This window comes from Heptranchias perlo, chromosome 3 (genome assembly GCF_035084215.1).
Source record: "Heptranchias perlo isolate sHepPer1 chromosome 3, sHepPer1.hap1, whole genome shotgun sequence".
Taxonomy (NCBI): Eukaryota; Metazoa; Chordata; class Chondrichthyes; order Hexanchiformes; family Hexanchidae; genus Heptranchias; species Heptranchias perlo.
In genome coordinates, this window is record NC_090327.1 from 70289502 (window position 1) to 70309312 (window position 19811).

The following is a 19811-nucleotide window of genomic DNA, read 5'->3' on the forward strand; positions in this document are numbered from 1 at the left end:
AGCCGCAATACAGAGATACCACAGTAATATAAAGTCAAGGAGCATTCAATTACATTTGCATTAAAAAGGATTCCAGTAATATCAGCATGTATGTGATAGACAGGAATAAACCAGATTAACAGAAGTAAAAGGCTCCTCCCCTCTGTGCAGCTAATCCAATTTCTTTGGGTAAGCTTGCAATCAGTAAATCCATCAAAACCAGCACCTACAGCATTCGTCTAACAGAATTATACTTTACATACTACAAAAAGAGATATGTAAATCACAGTGTATCTACACATTTTTATTAGACTAAAATATACTTTCTCCATGCTCGTCCCCTTTTCCAATGTACTGCTGCTTAGGTAGTGTGCCAAAATATATCAATATGTGAATGGAGATTGCGTTTTCCCAGATTCTGGTGTAGGTTGCAATCCTCGTCTCTCTGCAGGGACGTGACTGCTCCTATGGCTGCTTTGAGACAAAAGTATTTTGGTTATTCCTATGTGGTGAACTCAACCTTTCTTGCCTTACTCCCTCACCCCTGCAAAGTAAAGTCTGTCATTTACACTTGGTATAATAAATTTGAACGTAAAAACATATGGTCATTTTATTGTAGATGTATTACGGCTGTCACAAGCCATCTGCCTTTTGGCATTTTGCACAGATGTATCAGCTGTCTATTGGATGACTGTGCCTCTCACATTGGCATTTGTTCATTTTTGTCACACTAAGAAAGTTCAATACTGGCATCTGCAGCATCTTATGGGAGTGCACTTTGGGTTCTTTCCACAGAATTAATATGTACAATTCTACACTCAAAGAAGGACTCATTTATGTTTAGTAAGCAACACTGCTGGTGAGAAACTCACTATGACTATTTATACTATTTATGTTAATTTCAACTGTTTTTATTTGAACAGTGAGCACTTGTGATACTGCTGAGGAAATGAATTTGGACGAGTTACTAAGCGCAGTATGGGGGAGCTAAGTATAAGCACAGATACATCTGTTAACTCAGGATGCTTCAGTGATCACGTCATTTCAACTCTGTGTGTTAATCAATCTTGCTCACACTGTCAAGCTTAGTAACTTCTCAAAGGCAGCTCCCCCATTGAGGACATCAGCACTCACTGAGTAAACAAAATATTTCAAAAATTATGAGAAATAGACCAAAAAACATTTGTTAATATTTTAGTAATTGATTACTAAAAAAGGTACTCTTGCGTGAAACACTATAATTTGCTAATGTTATCTAAAAAGAAATTTTCAAGTAAACCTGTGACAGTGTGCAAACATACTGACTAAATACAATAATGTGAGGTACAAATCATCTTTCCGTAACTATGATTAAGGAACTCATGAATATCTGTACAATTAAAATAATCAAAATATATACAAAGTGTCAGCACAGGCATGATGGGCCGAATGGTGGCCTCCTGTGCTGTATCATCCTATAATGATTCCATATGGAAATACAAAACACTTAAGACCAGTTATGTGAATGTGATAATTTGTGTATCTTGCAGAAATTAGACAGACCCAATTCAGGAGATTTAATATGGTGGAAAGCCATAAAGTCCACTTTGATTTTTACATTGAAGGGGTTCTTCAATAGCTTGAGGTGATCTATTTTGTATCTTTGAAACTGTTCAAAATCAGAATTAGGAAAATACCATGTTGGATTTCCCTCAGTAGATCTTATTCAGCTTTGGTCTTCGTGTTTTGTTTTGGAGGAGGACTCAGTTCAAGTTTGCATCACCCAACCTCTACATAAAATATGTCCTCTTAAAAATATTCCAGGAGACCTTTTTATTTAATCAACTGACTTTTTCAATATACATTACCCCTCACTCCCACAAATCTCTGCTGAACAAAAAGATTTTCAGAAAAAAAACTAATCAATAGAACTTGTTACACTTCATAACACAAGACAAATTCTTCATGCTCTCTCAACTCCCAAACTTCCTTCTCCAGTTTATGTCTCAAATACACCATTAGATTGGTGAAAGGGTTCTTCGTTGGTGGGGTGTGAGCTCTGGGTGCCATACATCCACTATGAAGATAAGCCTATAGCTGTTAGCCTCCTGCCAAACTTCATGCTCAAAAGAATCGTCAAAGATGAGCACCTTCCCCTCTTTCCATTCTCTGCAGAAACAGAACATTGAATTTGGATAAATATCTGTTGAAAAGCAGGAGTGAAGCTTAGAAATATTTAACATTATTGATTGATTATTTTTTTGAAGGGGAATTGGAGAAGAACATTAGTGTTTCCTAAAATAGGGGATCAATAGGTAGTGCAAGAGGGAAGCCCATGATAGAATAATTATACATCGACTCTGTATGAAGCAGCTATTGTTATTCTAGATTTTCTTGCTTTCTTGACATGCTGGTTAAATGCTTCATTAGCATTGAATGTTTGAAAATTATTCAGAACAATTTTACTGTATTGCTCTGAGCAGATATAGGAGTATCTGTCCTGATTTTTTTTGCTCATTAGGGTGAGGGATGTTGGTGGTGGGACATGAACACTTTTTCCACTTTTGCCAACTACTCCTACATCTAGTGTAACAGCAAGCTGCAACAATGAACATGTACTTCAACTTCTGATGAGCGCCCCTATTCAACAAGTGGGAACTTTTCCACTTTTCAAATCAAGGTATGTGACCGATTTAAATAAATGAACAAATATCATTCCAATTGAAAAAGAAATTAGATATTTAGGCACAGACCTGATGCTGAACTACTACTTGCAGTTATTAATGCTCAACAGTGTACAGACAGGCACAAAGACAAAACAGTACCAGATCAATATGGGATCTGCATGTGGTTAAGAAAGGGTAAAGTGGTTACTTAAGATTTAGATGTTTAACTGTCTGGGATGTATGGAATGGGATATCACCGTGACTCCCGATATGCTTTTAAGTTAAGCTTGTACAAATATAAACCTACATATATTTGAACGTGATACATGTAAGATCACAAGCATAAAGTGACTAATGTAACAATATCAAATGCAGAAATTAGTTTAAGGCTAATTAAGCTACATTTCAGTGGAGGCAGTCAGATGTTTATATTTCAATTTATAAACAACTGGTTTGAATAGTTTTATAAACTCTGGGGTAGAATTTCCAGAGGGGTTCTCCCAATCTTCTGCTGTAACTTTGGTGGAAGGTTGGCGTTATGGTGGTAGATTGGGAGAATCCCATGGAATGTTCAGGCCTGTATACAGCAGTAATCCGAGGCCAGTTTTTTTTGTTTTGCCATTGTAGCAAACTGATTATATTTGGGTGAGACAACAAATTTTAAATGCGTTCCTATAATTTTTTTTAAAAAGATGATTCTTAAAATGTTCAAAAAACATCAAGAAACCTCTTACCTGGTGTCATTGGCACAGCGTATTCTACATCCTTGTTTAGGAATGATCAAGCCAAGATGCATTCTTAGGCGGCAGTTTGTGGGGCCAGTGTGAGGCCACACATGAGTCCCTGGCCACATAACTGAATACTTAATCTAAAAAAAGATGTACCGTAGTAGACTAGGTATTAGTTTCCCACATTTACAACCCTTTACTGATTTTGACAATACTTCAGGATAACAATTTTTACTTCAACAGGCAAACTGCAGAACTAATATTTTTATAAATGTAAGGAATCTTACAACACCAGGTTATAGTCCAACAGTTTTATTTGAAAATCTCAAGCTTTCGGAGGCTTTCTCCTTCGTCAGGTGAAGTGTGGGATTCCTTGAATGTTACCGCATTTATAATCAGAGAACAATACCCGGTGATTACAGATAATCATTCCAACTGCCCGTTGTCAAGGCAATGAAAGTGTTCAGACAGAGAGATGTTACATACAGGACCACCGAATATACAAACGGCCAGAACAAAAGACAGACAGAGAGAGAGAGAGAAAAACAACCGAAAGGAAGAGAAGGAGAGAGAATGACCCGTTGTATTAAAAACAGCTAACTTTTTTTCGCCGGTGGGGTTACGTGTAGCGTGACATAAACCCAAGATCCCGGTTGAGGCCGTCCTCATGGGTGCAGAACTTGGCTATCAATTTCTGCTCTATTTTGCGTTGTCGTGTGTCTCGAAGGCCGCCTTGGAGAACGCTTACCCGAAGATCGGTGGCTGAATTTCCTTGACTGCTGAAGTGTTCCCCGACTGGGAGGGAACCCTCCTGTCTGGCGATTGTTGCGCGGTGTCCGCTCATCCGTTGTCGCAGTGTCTGCATGGTCTCGCCAATGTACCATGCTCCGGGGCATCCTTTCCTGCACCGTATGAGGTAGACAACGTTGGCCGAGTCACAGGAGTATGAACCATGTACCTGGTGGGTGGTGTCCTCGTGTGATGGTGGTATCCGTGTCGATGATCTGGCATGTCTTGCAGAGGGATATGACGTTCGACTCGTCGATCGACAGTTCCGACGGGCCACAGCGAAAAATCGCATAGACCTCCTCAGAAGACTAACACAGGACGCAACAAACAGAGTACCCTTCGTCGTCCAGTACTTCCCCGGAGCGGAGAAACTACGCCATGTTCTCCGCAGCCTTCAACATGTCATCGATGACGAACACCTCGCTAAGGCCATCCCCACACCTCCACTACTCGCCTTCAAACAGACACCCAACCTCAAACAGACCATCGTTCGCAGCAAATTACCCAGCTTTCAGGAGAACAGCGTCCACAACACCACACAACCCTGCCACGGTAACCTCTGCAAGACATGCCAGATCATCGACACGGATACCACCATCACACGAGAGGACACCACCCACCAGGTACATGGTTCATACTCCTGTGACTTGGCCAACGTTGTCTACCTCATACGGTGCAGGAAAGGATGCCCCGGAGCATGGTACATTGGCGAGACCATGCAGACACTGCGACAACGGATGAACGGACACCGCGCAACAATCGCCAGACAGGAGGGTTCCCTCCCAGTTGGGGAACACTTTAGCAGTCAAGGACATTCAGCCACCGATCTTCGGGTAAGCGTTCTCCAAGGCGGCCGTCGAGACGCACGACAACGCAAAATCGTCGAGCAGAAATTGATAGCCAAGTTCCGTACCCATGAGGACGGCCTCAACCGGGATCTTGGGTTCATGTCACGCTACACGTAACCCCACCGGCGAAAAAAAGTTATCTGTTTTTAATACAACGGGTCATTCTCTCTCTTTCTCTTCCTTTCGGATGTTTTTCTCTCTCTCTCTCTCTCTCTCTCTCTGTCTTTTGTTCTGGCCATTTGTATATTCGGTGGTCCTGTATGTAACATCTCTCTGTCTGAACACTTTGATTGCCTTGACAACGGGCAGTTGGAAAGATTATCTGTAATCACCAGGTATTGTTCACTGACTATAAATGCGGTAACATTCAAGGAATCCCACACTTCACCTGACGAAGGAGAAAGCCTCTGAAAGCTTGAGATTTTCAAATAAAACTGTTGGACTATAACCTGGTGTTGTAAGATTCCTTTACATTTGTCAACCCCAGTCCATCACTGGCATCTCCACATCATAATATTTTTATAGGCTAACATATTTTAAGAACCTGACTGTTGACAAAACATTAGGCAAAATATTAATTACATTCCTTAACTTTAAAAAAGTTGCCCAGGAATAATAACTCCTATGCAAATAACAAAGGATAGGTTTATAAAAAGATCACATACTAACAAGACAAAAATATCAAGTACAGACAACTTACATTCAAAAATCAAAAGGATATGAGGACTGAAATTACTGAAGGTTTAATTGCAATTTTTGTAAGTTTTTGTGCAGGCTCCTTTAGGGAAGAGTGACCATAACATGATAGAATTCTTCATTAAGATGGAAAGTGAAGTAGTCCAATCTGAAACTAGGGTCCTAAATCTAAATAAAGGAAACTACGAAGGTATGAGGATCAGTTAGCTATGATAGATTGGGAAGCTTCATTAAAAGGCACGACAGTGGATAGGCAACGGCTAACATTTAAGGAACGAATGCATGAATTGCAACAATTATACATTCCTTTCTGGCACAAAAACACAAAAGGAAAAGCGGCCCAACCATGGCTAACAAAATAAATTAAGGATAGCATTAGATCCAACGAGGAGTCATATAATGTTGCCAGAAAAAGTAGCAAGCCTGAGGATTGAGAGCAGTTTAGAATTCAGCAAAAAAGGACCAACAGATTCATTAAGAGGGGAAAAATAGAGTACGAGAGTAAACTTGCAAGGAACACAAAAGTGGACTGTAAAACCTTCTACAAGTATGTAAAAAGAAAAAGATTAGTGAAGACAAATGTAGGTCCCTTACAGTCAGAAACGGGAAAATTTATAATGGGGAACAGGGAAATGGCAGAGCAATTAAACAAATACTTTGGTTCTGTCTTCACAGAAGTGGACACAAATAACTTCCCAGAAATGCTAGGGAACCAAGGGGCTAGTGAGAAGGAGGAATTAAAGTAAATTAGTATTAGTAAAAAGTGCTGGAGAAATTAATGAACTGAAAGCCAATAAATCCCCAGGGCCTGATGATCTGCATCCCAGAGCACTAAAAGAGGTAACCATGGAAATAGTGGATGCATTAGTTGTCATCTTCCAAAATTCTATAGATTATGGAACAGTTTCTGCAGATTGGAGGGTGGCAAATATAACCCACTATTTAAAAAAAGGAGAGAGAAAACAGGGAATTACAGATCGGTTAGCCTAACATCAGTAGTAGGGAAAATGCTAGAGTCTGTTATAAAGGATGTGATAACAGGACATTTAGAAAATATCAACGGGATTAGACAAAGTCAACATGGATTTATGATTAGGAAATCATGTTTGACAAACCTACTGGTGTTTTGAGGATGTAACTGGTAGAATCGATAAGGGAGAACCAGTGGATGTGGTTTATTTGGATTTTCAAAAGGCCTTTGATAAAGTCCCACATAAGAGGTTAGTGTGCAAAATTAAAGCACATGGGATTGGGGATAATATACTAGCATGGATTGAAAATTGGATAACAGACAGGAGCAGAGAGTAGGAATAAATGGGTCTTTTTCGGGGTGGCAGGCAGTGACTAGTGGGGTACCGCAGGGATCAGTGCTTGGGCCCCAGCTATTCACAATATATATCAATGATTTGGAAGAGGGAACCAAATGTAATATTTCCAAGTTTGCTGACGACACCAAACTAGTTGGGATCGTGAGTTGTGAGGAGGATGCAAAGAGGCTTCAAGGCGATTTAGGCAAGTTGAGTGAGTGGGCAAATACATGGCAGATGCAGTATAATGTGGATAAATGTGAAGTTATCCACTTCGGAAGGAAAAACAGAAAGGCAGAGTATTATTTCAATGGTGACAGATTGGGGAATGTTGATGTACAAAGGGACCTGGGTGTCCTTGTACACCAGTCACTGAAAGCAAACATGCAGGTGCAGCAAGCAGTTAGGAAGGCAAATGGTATGTTGGCCTTCATTGCACGAGGATTTGAGTACCGGAGCAAGGATGTCTTCCTGCAGTTATACAGGGCCTTGGTGAGACCACACCTGGAGTATTGTGCGCAGTTTTGGTCTCCTTACCTAAGAAAGGATAAACTTGCCATAGAGGGAGTGCAGCGAAGGTTCACCAGACTGATTCCTGGGATGGCAGGTCCGTCGTATGAGATTGGGTCGACTCGGCCTGTATTCACTCGAGTTTAGAAGAATGAGAGGGGATCTCATTGAAACATATAAAATTCCGACAGGGCTAGACAGACTGGATGCAGGGAGGATGTTTCCCCTGGCTGGGGGGTCCAGAACAAGGGGTCACTGTCTCAGGATACAGGGTAGGACATTTAGGACTGAGATGAGGAGAAATTTCTTCATTCAGAGGGTGGTGAACCTGTGGAATTCTCTACCACAGAAGGCTGTGGAGACCAAGTCACTGAATATATTTAAGGAGCTAGATAGATTTCTAGACACAAAAAGCATCAAGGGGTATGGGGAGAGAGTGGGAATATGGTATTGAGATGGAGGATCAGCCATGATCATATTGAATGGCAGAGCAGGCTCGAAGGGCCGAATGGCCTACTCCTGCTCCTATTTTCTGTGTTTCTATGTAAGTTCATTAGATTCAGGACAGATTTGTGAGGTTTGGAAAGTGGACAATATCTGGAAAGCATAGATCACTATATTTAGCATCATTTATAGGGAAGGTCTTTGAAATGATCTTGAGAGATTGATCATTTGGATAATAAGAATTTGTTAAAGAACAATCAGCACAGATTCAAGAAAGGAAGGTCATGTTCAACTAACCTGATGGAATTTTTCAAAGATATTACGGATAGTGGATCAGAAAATGCAGCTGATACCTGGATTTTGAAGCTCCACTTTGGCAATTAATGCCTAAGGTAAAGTGTCACAGAATAAGAGCTGAACATTGGCTCTGGGTAGAAAATTGCCTTCAAAACAGGAAACTGAGGCTAGCCATAAATGGTAATTTTTTAGGCTGGAAAGAACTTATGAGTGGGCTTTGTAGGATACCAGTTTTGGAACCACTGCTATTTTTAATACGTGCTCCACTTATAACAGACGCAGTCTGTCTAGCAATCAGGTAAATTATACAAATTGTGACAAAGTAATGGACGTGGAGTCAGATTACCTTGACATATCAACACCTACGTTACTTTTCTCCACATAAAACAAAGCCTCCCTGGCTTTCAGTTTGCCAGCCCTCCCTCAATTCTTGACTCTCCAACCTTTCTGAGCTACACATTTGGGACCTGACAACAGGTAGCCAGTTATAAGCGGAGAAAACCATGCTGCACCAATTAGCCCATTATAAATGGTTAGATAAGCATATAGTAAGCAAAATTTCCAAGTTTGTGATTAGGCCAAAACAAGAGGCAGAGTAAATAATAAGGAACTGTGCAACCAGAATCAGAAGGATCGAGATCATTTAGGTAACTGGATCAATAGGTAGCTGATACAGTTCAATGCAGAGAATTATAAAATAATCAGAATGAGAGTAAAGAACTCAATGATGGAGTATGTGTTAAATGGAACAATTTTGCCTCCCAATGGTTTAGGGATTTTAGTGGCTAAATCTACAAAACTATCAGCACAATGCTTAGCTGCAGTCAAAGAGACAAAATGGGTACATTTGCAAGAGGATAGAATATATTTCAAAAGAGCAGAAGTATTACGTGAAGTTCTCATAACTTTGAGATTCGCCCAACAAAGGTGATTTAAATATCAGGAATTTTTTTTGGGAATGTGGAGTCGTCAAGTTAATCTAATTGAAATTTTGAAACAGAATTAACAAAATTGATCCAGACAAAATGTTCACTGTATTGAAAGATTCAAATAGCAGTCAAAAACAAGGAAGTTAGGCATGAGAAGGGCAGTCAGGAAAAACATCTACAGTCAAAGGGTAATAAAGTTGTGGAATAAGTTGCTGGGGAGGTCATTGAAGCAGACGTTACAAATTGGAAGCATTTCTGGAGATAAAAAGGTATTGAGAGATGTGGTGAGAAGGCTAGTAGGGTGCGGTTGATATCTGAAAAAGGCATCGGCTTGTTTAGCCTAATGACCTTTACCAGTACCTAAAAATGCTCGCGTCCTTTTGCCCTCACCAACCTATTTGCTGTTGGAGAAAAACCATCCTTTTCAGCAGAAATTTATGCATCCAGCGAGGATAAAAGGTTCAACTATGAAGTCTTTTTTCACAACACCCATTCTCAATAACCTTTCTGGGACACAATGCCCTTGATCAAAATTCTCTAAAATTAAGCTAACCCAGACATGTTATTGATTCCAAATGAACCACTAAGTGCATCCTATTGATTCACAGGCAAAGAATGAAATGGGGGTGGGTAGGGCAGGGTTAAAGGTCAAAAGCATGCTGTCAACCCTGAAGCTACTCAGCTTTACTGCTTACTAATGATAATTGCTCACTGCAAGACTCAGGTCACCGAGTTTGAAGATCCTCTAAAATAGCCTACTTTTGTTGCTATTCTTTCCAATGTACCAAACGTTATATAATCTGACTATTATTTAGTAATGCACAGAAAAGAATGCATAAACTCATCCCTATGCAGCTGTTCTGTATGCTTTGCTAGGTCGGGCAATCTATCTATATTAGCAATGGGGCTCTCATGAATAGCGCTTAAAAAAAAATAGGTTGACTATTTGACCCTTTACTGACCAAATAGGCCATTAATAAAATAGGATCAGACAAAAGAAATGCACTGCTATTCAGCTTGTAAAGAACTAGTACCAACCGGCTGGGTTCCCCAGCTGTCAGTGGCTGCTGTTCTCAATTCACTCCTCCCGACGGTTTCCGTGCTGCTTTTCCTATTAGTGGGTAGACAACCAATGCCTTTCATGTGTAATGACCTCATAGCATGTACAGAGAGCGAGACACACACACACACACACACACACACACAGAGAGCGAGACACACACAGACACACACACACACACAGAGCGAGACACACACACACACACACACACACACACACACAGAGAGCGAGACAGACACACACACACACACACACACACACACACAGAGAGCGAGACACACACACACACACACACACACACAGAGAGCGAGACAGACACACACACACACACACACACACACACACACACAGAGAGCGAGACACACACACACACACACACACACACACACAGAGAGCGAGACAGACACACACACACACACACACACACACAGAGAGCGAGACACACACACACACACACACACACACACACACACAGAGCGAGACACACACACACACACACACACAGAGCGAGACACACACACACACACACACACACAGAGCGAGACACACACACACAGAGAGCGAGACACACACACACACACAGAGAGCGAGACACACACACACACACACACACACACACACACACACACACACAGAGAGCGAGACACACACACACACACAGAGAGCGAGACACACACACACACACAGCGAGACACACACACACACAGAGAGCGAGACACACACACACACACAGAGAGCGAGACACACACACACACACAGAGAGCGAGACACACACACACACACAGAGAGCGAGACACACACACACACACACACACACACACAGAGCGAGACACACACACACACACACACAGAGCGAGACACACACACACACACAGAGCGAGACAGACACACACACACACAGAGCGAGACAGACACACACACACACACACACACACACACACAGAGAGCGAGACACACACACACAGAGAGCGAGACACACACACACACACACACACACACACACAGAGCGAGACACACACACACACACACACACAGAGAGAGAGCGAGACACACACACACACACACACAGAGCGAGACACACACACACACACACACAGAGCGAGACACACACACACACACAGAGCGAGACACACACACACACACAGAGCGAGACAGACACACACACACACAGAGCGAGACAGACACACACACACACACACACACACACACACAGAGAGCGAGACACACACACACAGAGAGCGAGACACACACACACACACACACACACACACACACAGAGCGAGACACACACACACACACACACACACACACAGAGAGAGAGCGAGACACACACACACACACACACACAGAGAGAGAGCGAGACACACACACACACACAGAGAGCGAGACACACACACACACACACACAGAGAGCGAGACACACACACACACAGAGAGCGAGACACACACACACACACACACAGAGAGCGAGACACACACACACACACACACACACAGAGAGCGAGACACACACACACACACACACACACACACACACAGAGCGAGACACACACACACACACACACACACACACACACAGAGCGAGACACACACACACACACACACACACACACACACAGAGCGAGACACACACACACAGAGAGCGAGACACACACACACACACACACACACACACACACAGAGAGCGAGACACACACACACACACAGAGCGAGACACACACACACACAGAGAGCGAGACACACACACACACACACACAGAGAGCGAGACACACACACACACACACAGAGCGAGACACACACACACACAGAGAGCGAGACACACACACACACACACACAGAGAGCGAGACACACACACACACAGAGAGCGAGACACACACACACACACACACACACACACACACACAGAGAGCGAGACACACACACACACACACACAGAGAGCGAGACACACACACACACACACACACACAGAGCGAGACACACACACACACACACACACACACAGAGCGAGACACACACACACACACACACACACACACAGAGCGAGACACACACACACACACACACACACACACAGAGCGAGACACACACACACACACACACACACACACACAGAGCGAGACACACACACACACACACACACAGAGAGCGAGACACACACACAGAGCGAGACACACACACACACACACACACACACACACACAGAGAGCGAGACACACACACACACCGAGCGAGACACACACACACACACACACACACCGAGCGAGACACACACACACACACACACACACACACACACACCGAGCGAGACACACACACACACACCGAGCGAGACACACACACACACACCGAGCGAGACACACACACACACACACCGAGCGAGACACACACACACACACAGAGAGCGAGACACACACACACACACAGAGAGCGAGACACACACACACACACACACACACAGAGAGCGAGACACACACACACACACACACACACACACAGAGAGCGAGACACACACACACACACACACAGAGAGCGAGACACACACACACATAGAGAGCGAGACACACACACACAGAGAGCGAGACACACACACACAGAGCGAGACACACACACACACACAGAGCGAGACACACACACACACACACAGAGCGAGACACACACACACACACACACACACACACACACACAGAGAGCGAGACACACACACACACACACACACACACAGACACACACACACACACACACAGAGAGCGAGACACACACACACACACACACACACACACAGAGAGCGAGACACACACACACACACACACAGAGCGAGACACACACACACACACACACACACACACACACACACAGAGCGAGACACACACACACACACACACACAGAGCGAGACACACACACACACACACACACACACACAGACACAGAGAGCGAGACACACACACAGACACAGAGAGCGAGACACACACACAGACACAGAGAGCGAGACACACACACAGACACAGAGAGCGAGACACACACACAGACACAGAGAGCGAGACACACACACACACACACACACACACACACACACACACACACACACAGAGAGCGAGACACACACACACAGAGAGCGAGACACACACACACACACACACACACACACACACACAGAGAGCGAGACACACACACACACACACACACAGAGAGCGAGACACACACACACACACACAGAGCGAGACACACACACACACACACAGAGCGAGACACACACACACACACACACAGAGAGCGAGACACACACACACACACACACACACACACACACACAGAGCGAGACACACACACACACACACACAGAGCGAGACACACACACACACACACACACACACACACAGAGCGAGACACACACACACACACACACACACACACAGAGCGAGACACACACACACACACACACACACACAGCGAGACACACACACACACACAGAGAGCGAGACACACACACACACACACACACAGAGAGCGAGACACACACACACACACAGAGAGCGAGACACACACACACACACAGAGAGCGAGACACACACACACACACAGAGAGCGAGACACACACACACACACACACACACACACACACACACACAGAGCGAGACACACACACACACACACACACACAGAGAGCGAGACACACACACACACACACAGAGAGCGAGACACACACACACACACACACACACAGAGAGCGAGACACACACACACACACACACACAGAGCGAGACACACACACACACACAGAGCGAGACACACACACACACACAGAGCGAGACACACACACACACACACACACACACACACACAGAGCGAGACACACACACACACACAGAGCGACACACACACACACACACACACACACACACACACACAGAGCGAGACACACACACACACACACACAGAGCGAGACACACACACACACACACAGAGAGCGAGACACACACACACACACACAGAGAGCGAGACACACACACACACACACACACACACACACACACACAGAGAGCGAGACACACACACACACATACAGAGAGCGAGACACACAGAGAGCGAGACACACACACACACATACAGAGAGCGAGACACACACACACACACACACACACACACACACACACAGAGCGAGACACACACACACACACAGAGAGCGAGACACACACACACACACACACACACACACACACAGAGAGCGAGACACACACACACACACACACACAGAGAGCGAGACACACACACACACACAGAGAGCGAGACACACACACACACCGAGCGAGACACACACACACACACCGAGCGAGACACACACACACACACCGAGCGAGACACACACACACACACACACACACAGAGCGACACACACACACACACACAGAGCGAGACACACACACACACACACACACAGAGCGAGACACACACACACACACACACACACACACACACAGAGAGAGCGAGACACACACACACACAGAGAGCGAGACACACACACACACAGAGAGCGAGACACACACACACACACACACACACACAGAGAGCGAGACACACACACACACATACAGAGAGCGAGACACACACACACACATACAGAGAGCGAGACACACACACACACACACACACACACACACACACACACACACAGAGAGCGAGACACACACACACACACACACACACACACACACACAGAGAGCGAGACACACACACACACACACAGAGAGCGAGACACACACACACACACACACAGAGAGCGAGACACACACACACACACACACACACACACACACACACACAGAGAGCGAGACACACACACACACACACACACACACACACAGAGAGCGAGACACACACACACACACACAGAGAGCGAGACACACACACACACACACACACCGAGCGAGACACACACACACACACACACACCGAGCGAGACACACACACACACACAGAGAGCGAGACACACACACACACACACACACACACACACACACACAGCGAGACACACACACACACACACACCGAGCGAGACACACACACACACACACAGAGCGAGACACACACACACACAGAGCGAGACACACACACACACACACAGAGCGAGACACACACACACACACACACACACACACACACACACAGAGAGCGAGACACACACACACACACACACACACACACACAGACACACACACACACACACACAGAGAGCGAGACACACACACACACACACACACACACACAGAGAGCGAGACACACACACACACACACAGAGAGCGAGACACACACACACACACACACACACACACACACACACACAGAGCGAGACACACACACACACACACACACACAGAGCGAGACACACACACACACACACACACACACAGACACAGAGAGCGAGACACACACACAGACACGGAGAGCGAGACACACACACAGACACAGAGAGCGAGACACACACACAGACACAGAGAGCGAGACACACACACAGACACAGAGAGCGAGACACACACACACACACACACACACACACACACACACACACACAGAGAGCGAGACACACACACACAGAGAGCGAGACACACACACACACACACACACACACACACACACAGAGAGCGAGACACACACACACACACACACACACACAGAGAGCGAGACACACACACACACACACAGAGCGAGACACACACACACACACACAGAGCGAGACACACACACACACACACAGAGAGCGAGACACACACACACACACACACACACACACACACACACAGAGCGAGACACACACACACACACACACACACACAGAGCGAGACACACACACACACACACACACACACACACAGAGCGAGACACACACACACACACACACACACACACACAGAGCGAGACACACACACACACACACACACACACAGCGAGACACACACACACACACAGAGAGCGAGACACACACACACACACACACACAGAGAGCGAGACACACACACACACACAGAGAGCGAGACACACACACACACACAGAGAGCGAGACACACACACACACACAGAGAGCGAGACACACACACACACACACACACACACACACACACACAGAGCGAGACACACACACACACACACACACACAGAGAGCGAGACACACACACACACACACAGAGAGCGAGACACACACACACACACACACACACACAGAGAGCGAGACACACACACACACACACACAGAGCGAGACACACACACACACACAGAGCGAGACACACACACACACACACACACACACACACACAGAGCGAGACACACACACACACACAGAGCGACACACACACACACACACACACACACACACACACACACAGAGCGAGACACACACACACACACACACAGAGCGAGACACACACACACACACACAGAGAGCGAGACACACACACACACACACACAGAGAGCGAGACACACACACACACACACACAGAGAGCGAGACACACACACACACACACACACACACACACACACAGAGAGCGAGACACACACACACACATACAGAGAGCGAGACACACAGAGAGCGAGACACACACACACACATACAGAGAGCGAGACACACACACACACACACACACACACACACACACAGAGCGAGACACACACACACACACAGAGAGCGAGACACACACACACACACACACACACACACACACACACACACAGAGAGCGAGACACACACACACACACACACACAGAGAGCGAGACACACACACACACACAGAGAGCGAGACACACACACACACCGAGCGAGACACACACACACACACCGAGCGAGACACACACACACACACCGAGCGAGACACACACACACACACACACACACAGAGCGACACACACACACACACACAGAGCGAGACACACACACACACACACACACAGAGCGAGACACACACACACACACACACACAGAGCGAGACACACACACACACACACACACACACACACACACAGAGAGCGAGACACACACACACACAGAGAGCGAGACACACACACACACAGAGAGCGAGACACACACACACACACACACACACACACACAGAGAGCGAGACACACACACACACATACAGAGAGCGAGACACACACACACACATACAGAGAGCGAGACACACACACACACACACACACACACACACACACAGAGAGCGAGACACACACACACACACACACACACACACACAGAGAGCGAGACACACACACACACAGAGAGCGAGACACACACACACACACACACAGAGAGCGAGACACACACACACACACACACACACACACACACACACACAGAGAGCGAGACACACACACACACACACACACACACACACACACACAGAGAGCGAGACACACACACACACACACAGAGAGCGAGACACACACACACACACACACACCGAGCGAGACACACACACACACACACACACCGAGCGAGACACACACACACACACAGAGAGCGAGACACACACACACACACACACACACACACACAGCGAGACACACACACACACACACACCGAGCGAGACACACACACACACACACACCGAGCGAGACACACACCGAGCGAGACACACACACACACACCGAGCGAGACACACACACACCGAGCGAGACACACACACACACCGAGCGAGACACACACACACACACCGAGCGAGACACACACACACACCGAGCGAGACACACACACACACCGAGCGAGACACACACACACACACCGAGCGAGACACACACACACACACCGAGCGAGACACACACACACACAGAGCGAGACACACACACACACACCGAGCGAGACACACACACACCGAGCGAGACACACACACACCGAGCGAGACACACACACACCGAGCGAGACACACACACACCGAGCGAGACACACACACACCGAGCGAGACACACACACACAGAGCGAGACACACACACACCGAGCGAGACACACACACACCGAGCGAGACACACACACACCGAGCGAGACACACACACACCGAGCGAGACACACACACACACACACCGAGCGAGACACACACACACACACACCGAGCGAGACACACACACACACACCGAGCGAGACACACACACACACACCGAGCGAGACACACACACACCGAGCGAGACACACACACACCGAGCGAGACACACACACACAGAGCGAGACACACACACAGAGCGAGACACACACACACCGAGCGAGACACACACACAGAGCGAGACACACACACAGAGCGAGACACACACACACAGAGCGAGACACACACACACAGAGCGAGACACACACACACAGAGCGAGACACACACACACAGAGCGAGACACACACACACAGAGCGAGACACACACACACAGAGCGAGACACACACACACGCACAGCCGACACACACACACGCACACACACACACACGCACAGCCACACACACACACGCACAGCCACACACACACACACGCACAGCCACACACACACACACAGCCACACACACACACACAGCCACACACACACACACAGCCACACACACACACACAGCCACACACACACACACAGCCACACACACACACAGCCACACACACACACAGCCACACACACACAGAGCGAGACACACACACACAATTAGAATATTAATCACCAGAAAGCCAGAGTGCATTCCTGCTCCTGTTCTGGATTGGCTGAGTATGTGCGTACTGCCCTCAACCGCCCATTTTACATTAATCTAGTGAGCAATCAAAACCGTGAAAATATACAAAAAAACATTCCAATCAAAATTTGTATGGAGAAAATATTTATATTTTTTTGTATTCACCTCCTTTCAGCAGTGCTTCATGGTACATACCACAATGCAAGGAGTGTAGTGAATAAGGCAGATGAGCTGAGGGCACAGAAAGACACGAGGCGGTATGATATCTTAGCTATTACAGAAACATGGCTTAAAGAGGGGCAGGAATGGCAGGTCAATGTTCCTGAATTCAGGGTTTTCAGACGAGATAGAGAGGGGGATAAAGAAATTGGGGGGGGGGGTGTAGCAATTTTGGTTAAAGAAACAATTACAGCTGGGAGGAGTGATGATATGTTAGAATGATCATCAAATGAGGCCATATGAGTTGAGCTAAGGAACAAAAAATGGGCAGTCACATTACTGGGAGTGTACTATAGACCCTCAAACAGTCAGAGGGAGATAGAAGAACAAATATGTAGGGAAATTTCTGAGAAGTGCAAAAACAGTAGGGGATTTCAACTATCCGAATATTAACTGGGATGCAAACAGTGTGAAGGGTATAGAGGGCACAAAATTCTTAAATTGCATTCAGGCGAACTTTTTTTTTTAGCCAGCACGTAGCAAGCCCAACGAGAGGGGGGCAGTTCTGGATTTAGTTTTAGGAAATGAAGCTGGGCAGGTGAAAGGAGTATCAGTGGGAGAACATTTTGGTGGTAGTGATCATAATTCAGTTAGATTTAACATAGTTATGGAAAAGAACAAAGATAGAACAGGAGTTAAAAGTTCTCAATTGGGGAAAGGCCAATTTCACTAAGCTGGA

General features: G+C 46.1%; 1 protein-coding gene across 10 annotated transcripts in view; it reads right to left on the reverse strand.

Moving 5' to 3' along the window:
- Positions 1-258: 258 nt before the first annotated feature.
- Positions 259-19811, reverse strand: part of unm_hu7910 (un-named hu7910) — a 247657-nt gene continuing 228104 nt past the window's right edge. For all 10 annotated transcript variants that reach the window (XM_067980168.1, XM_067980165.1, XM_067980167.1 and 7 more), the window contains 2 exons: positions 3359-3492; positions 259-2127 (listed from right to left, as the gene is read on the reverse strand). In XM_067980168.1, the coding sequence (XP_067836269.1) occupies positions 1977-2127; positions 3359-3492 (285 nt within the window). In that variant the 3' untranslated portion in view covers positions 259-1976. The remainder of the gene's footprint in view (positions 2128-3358; positions 3493-19811) is intronic.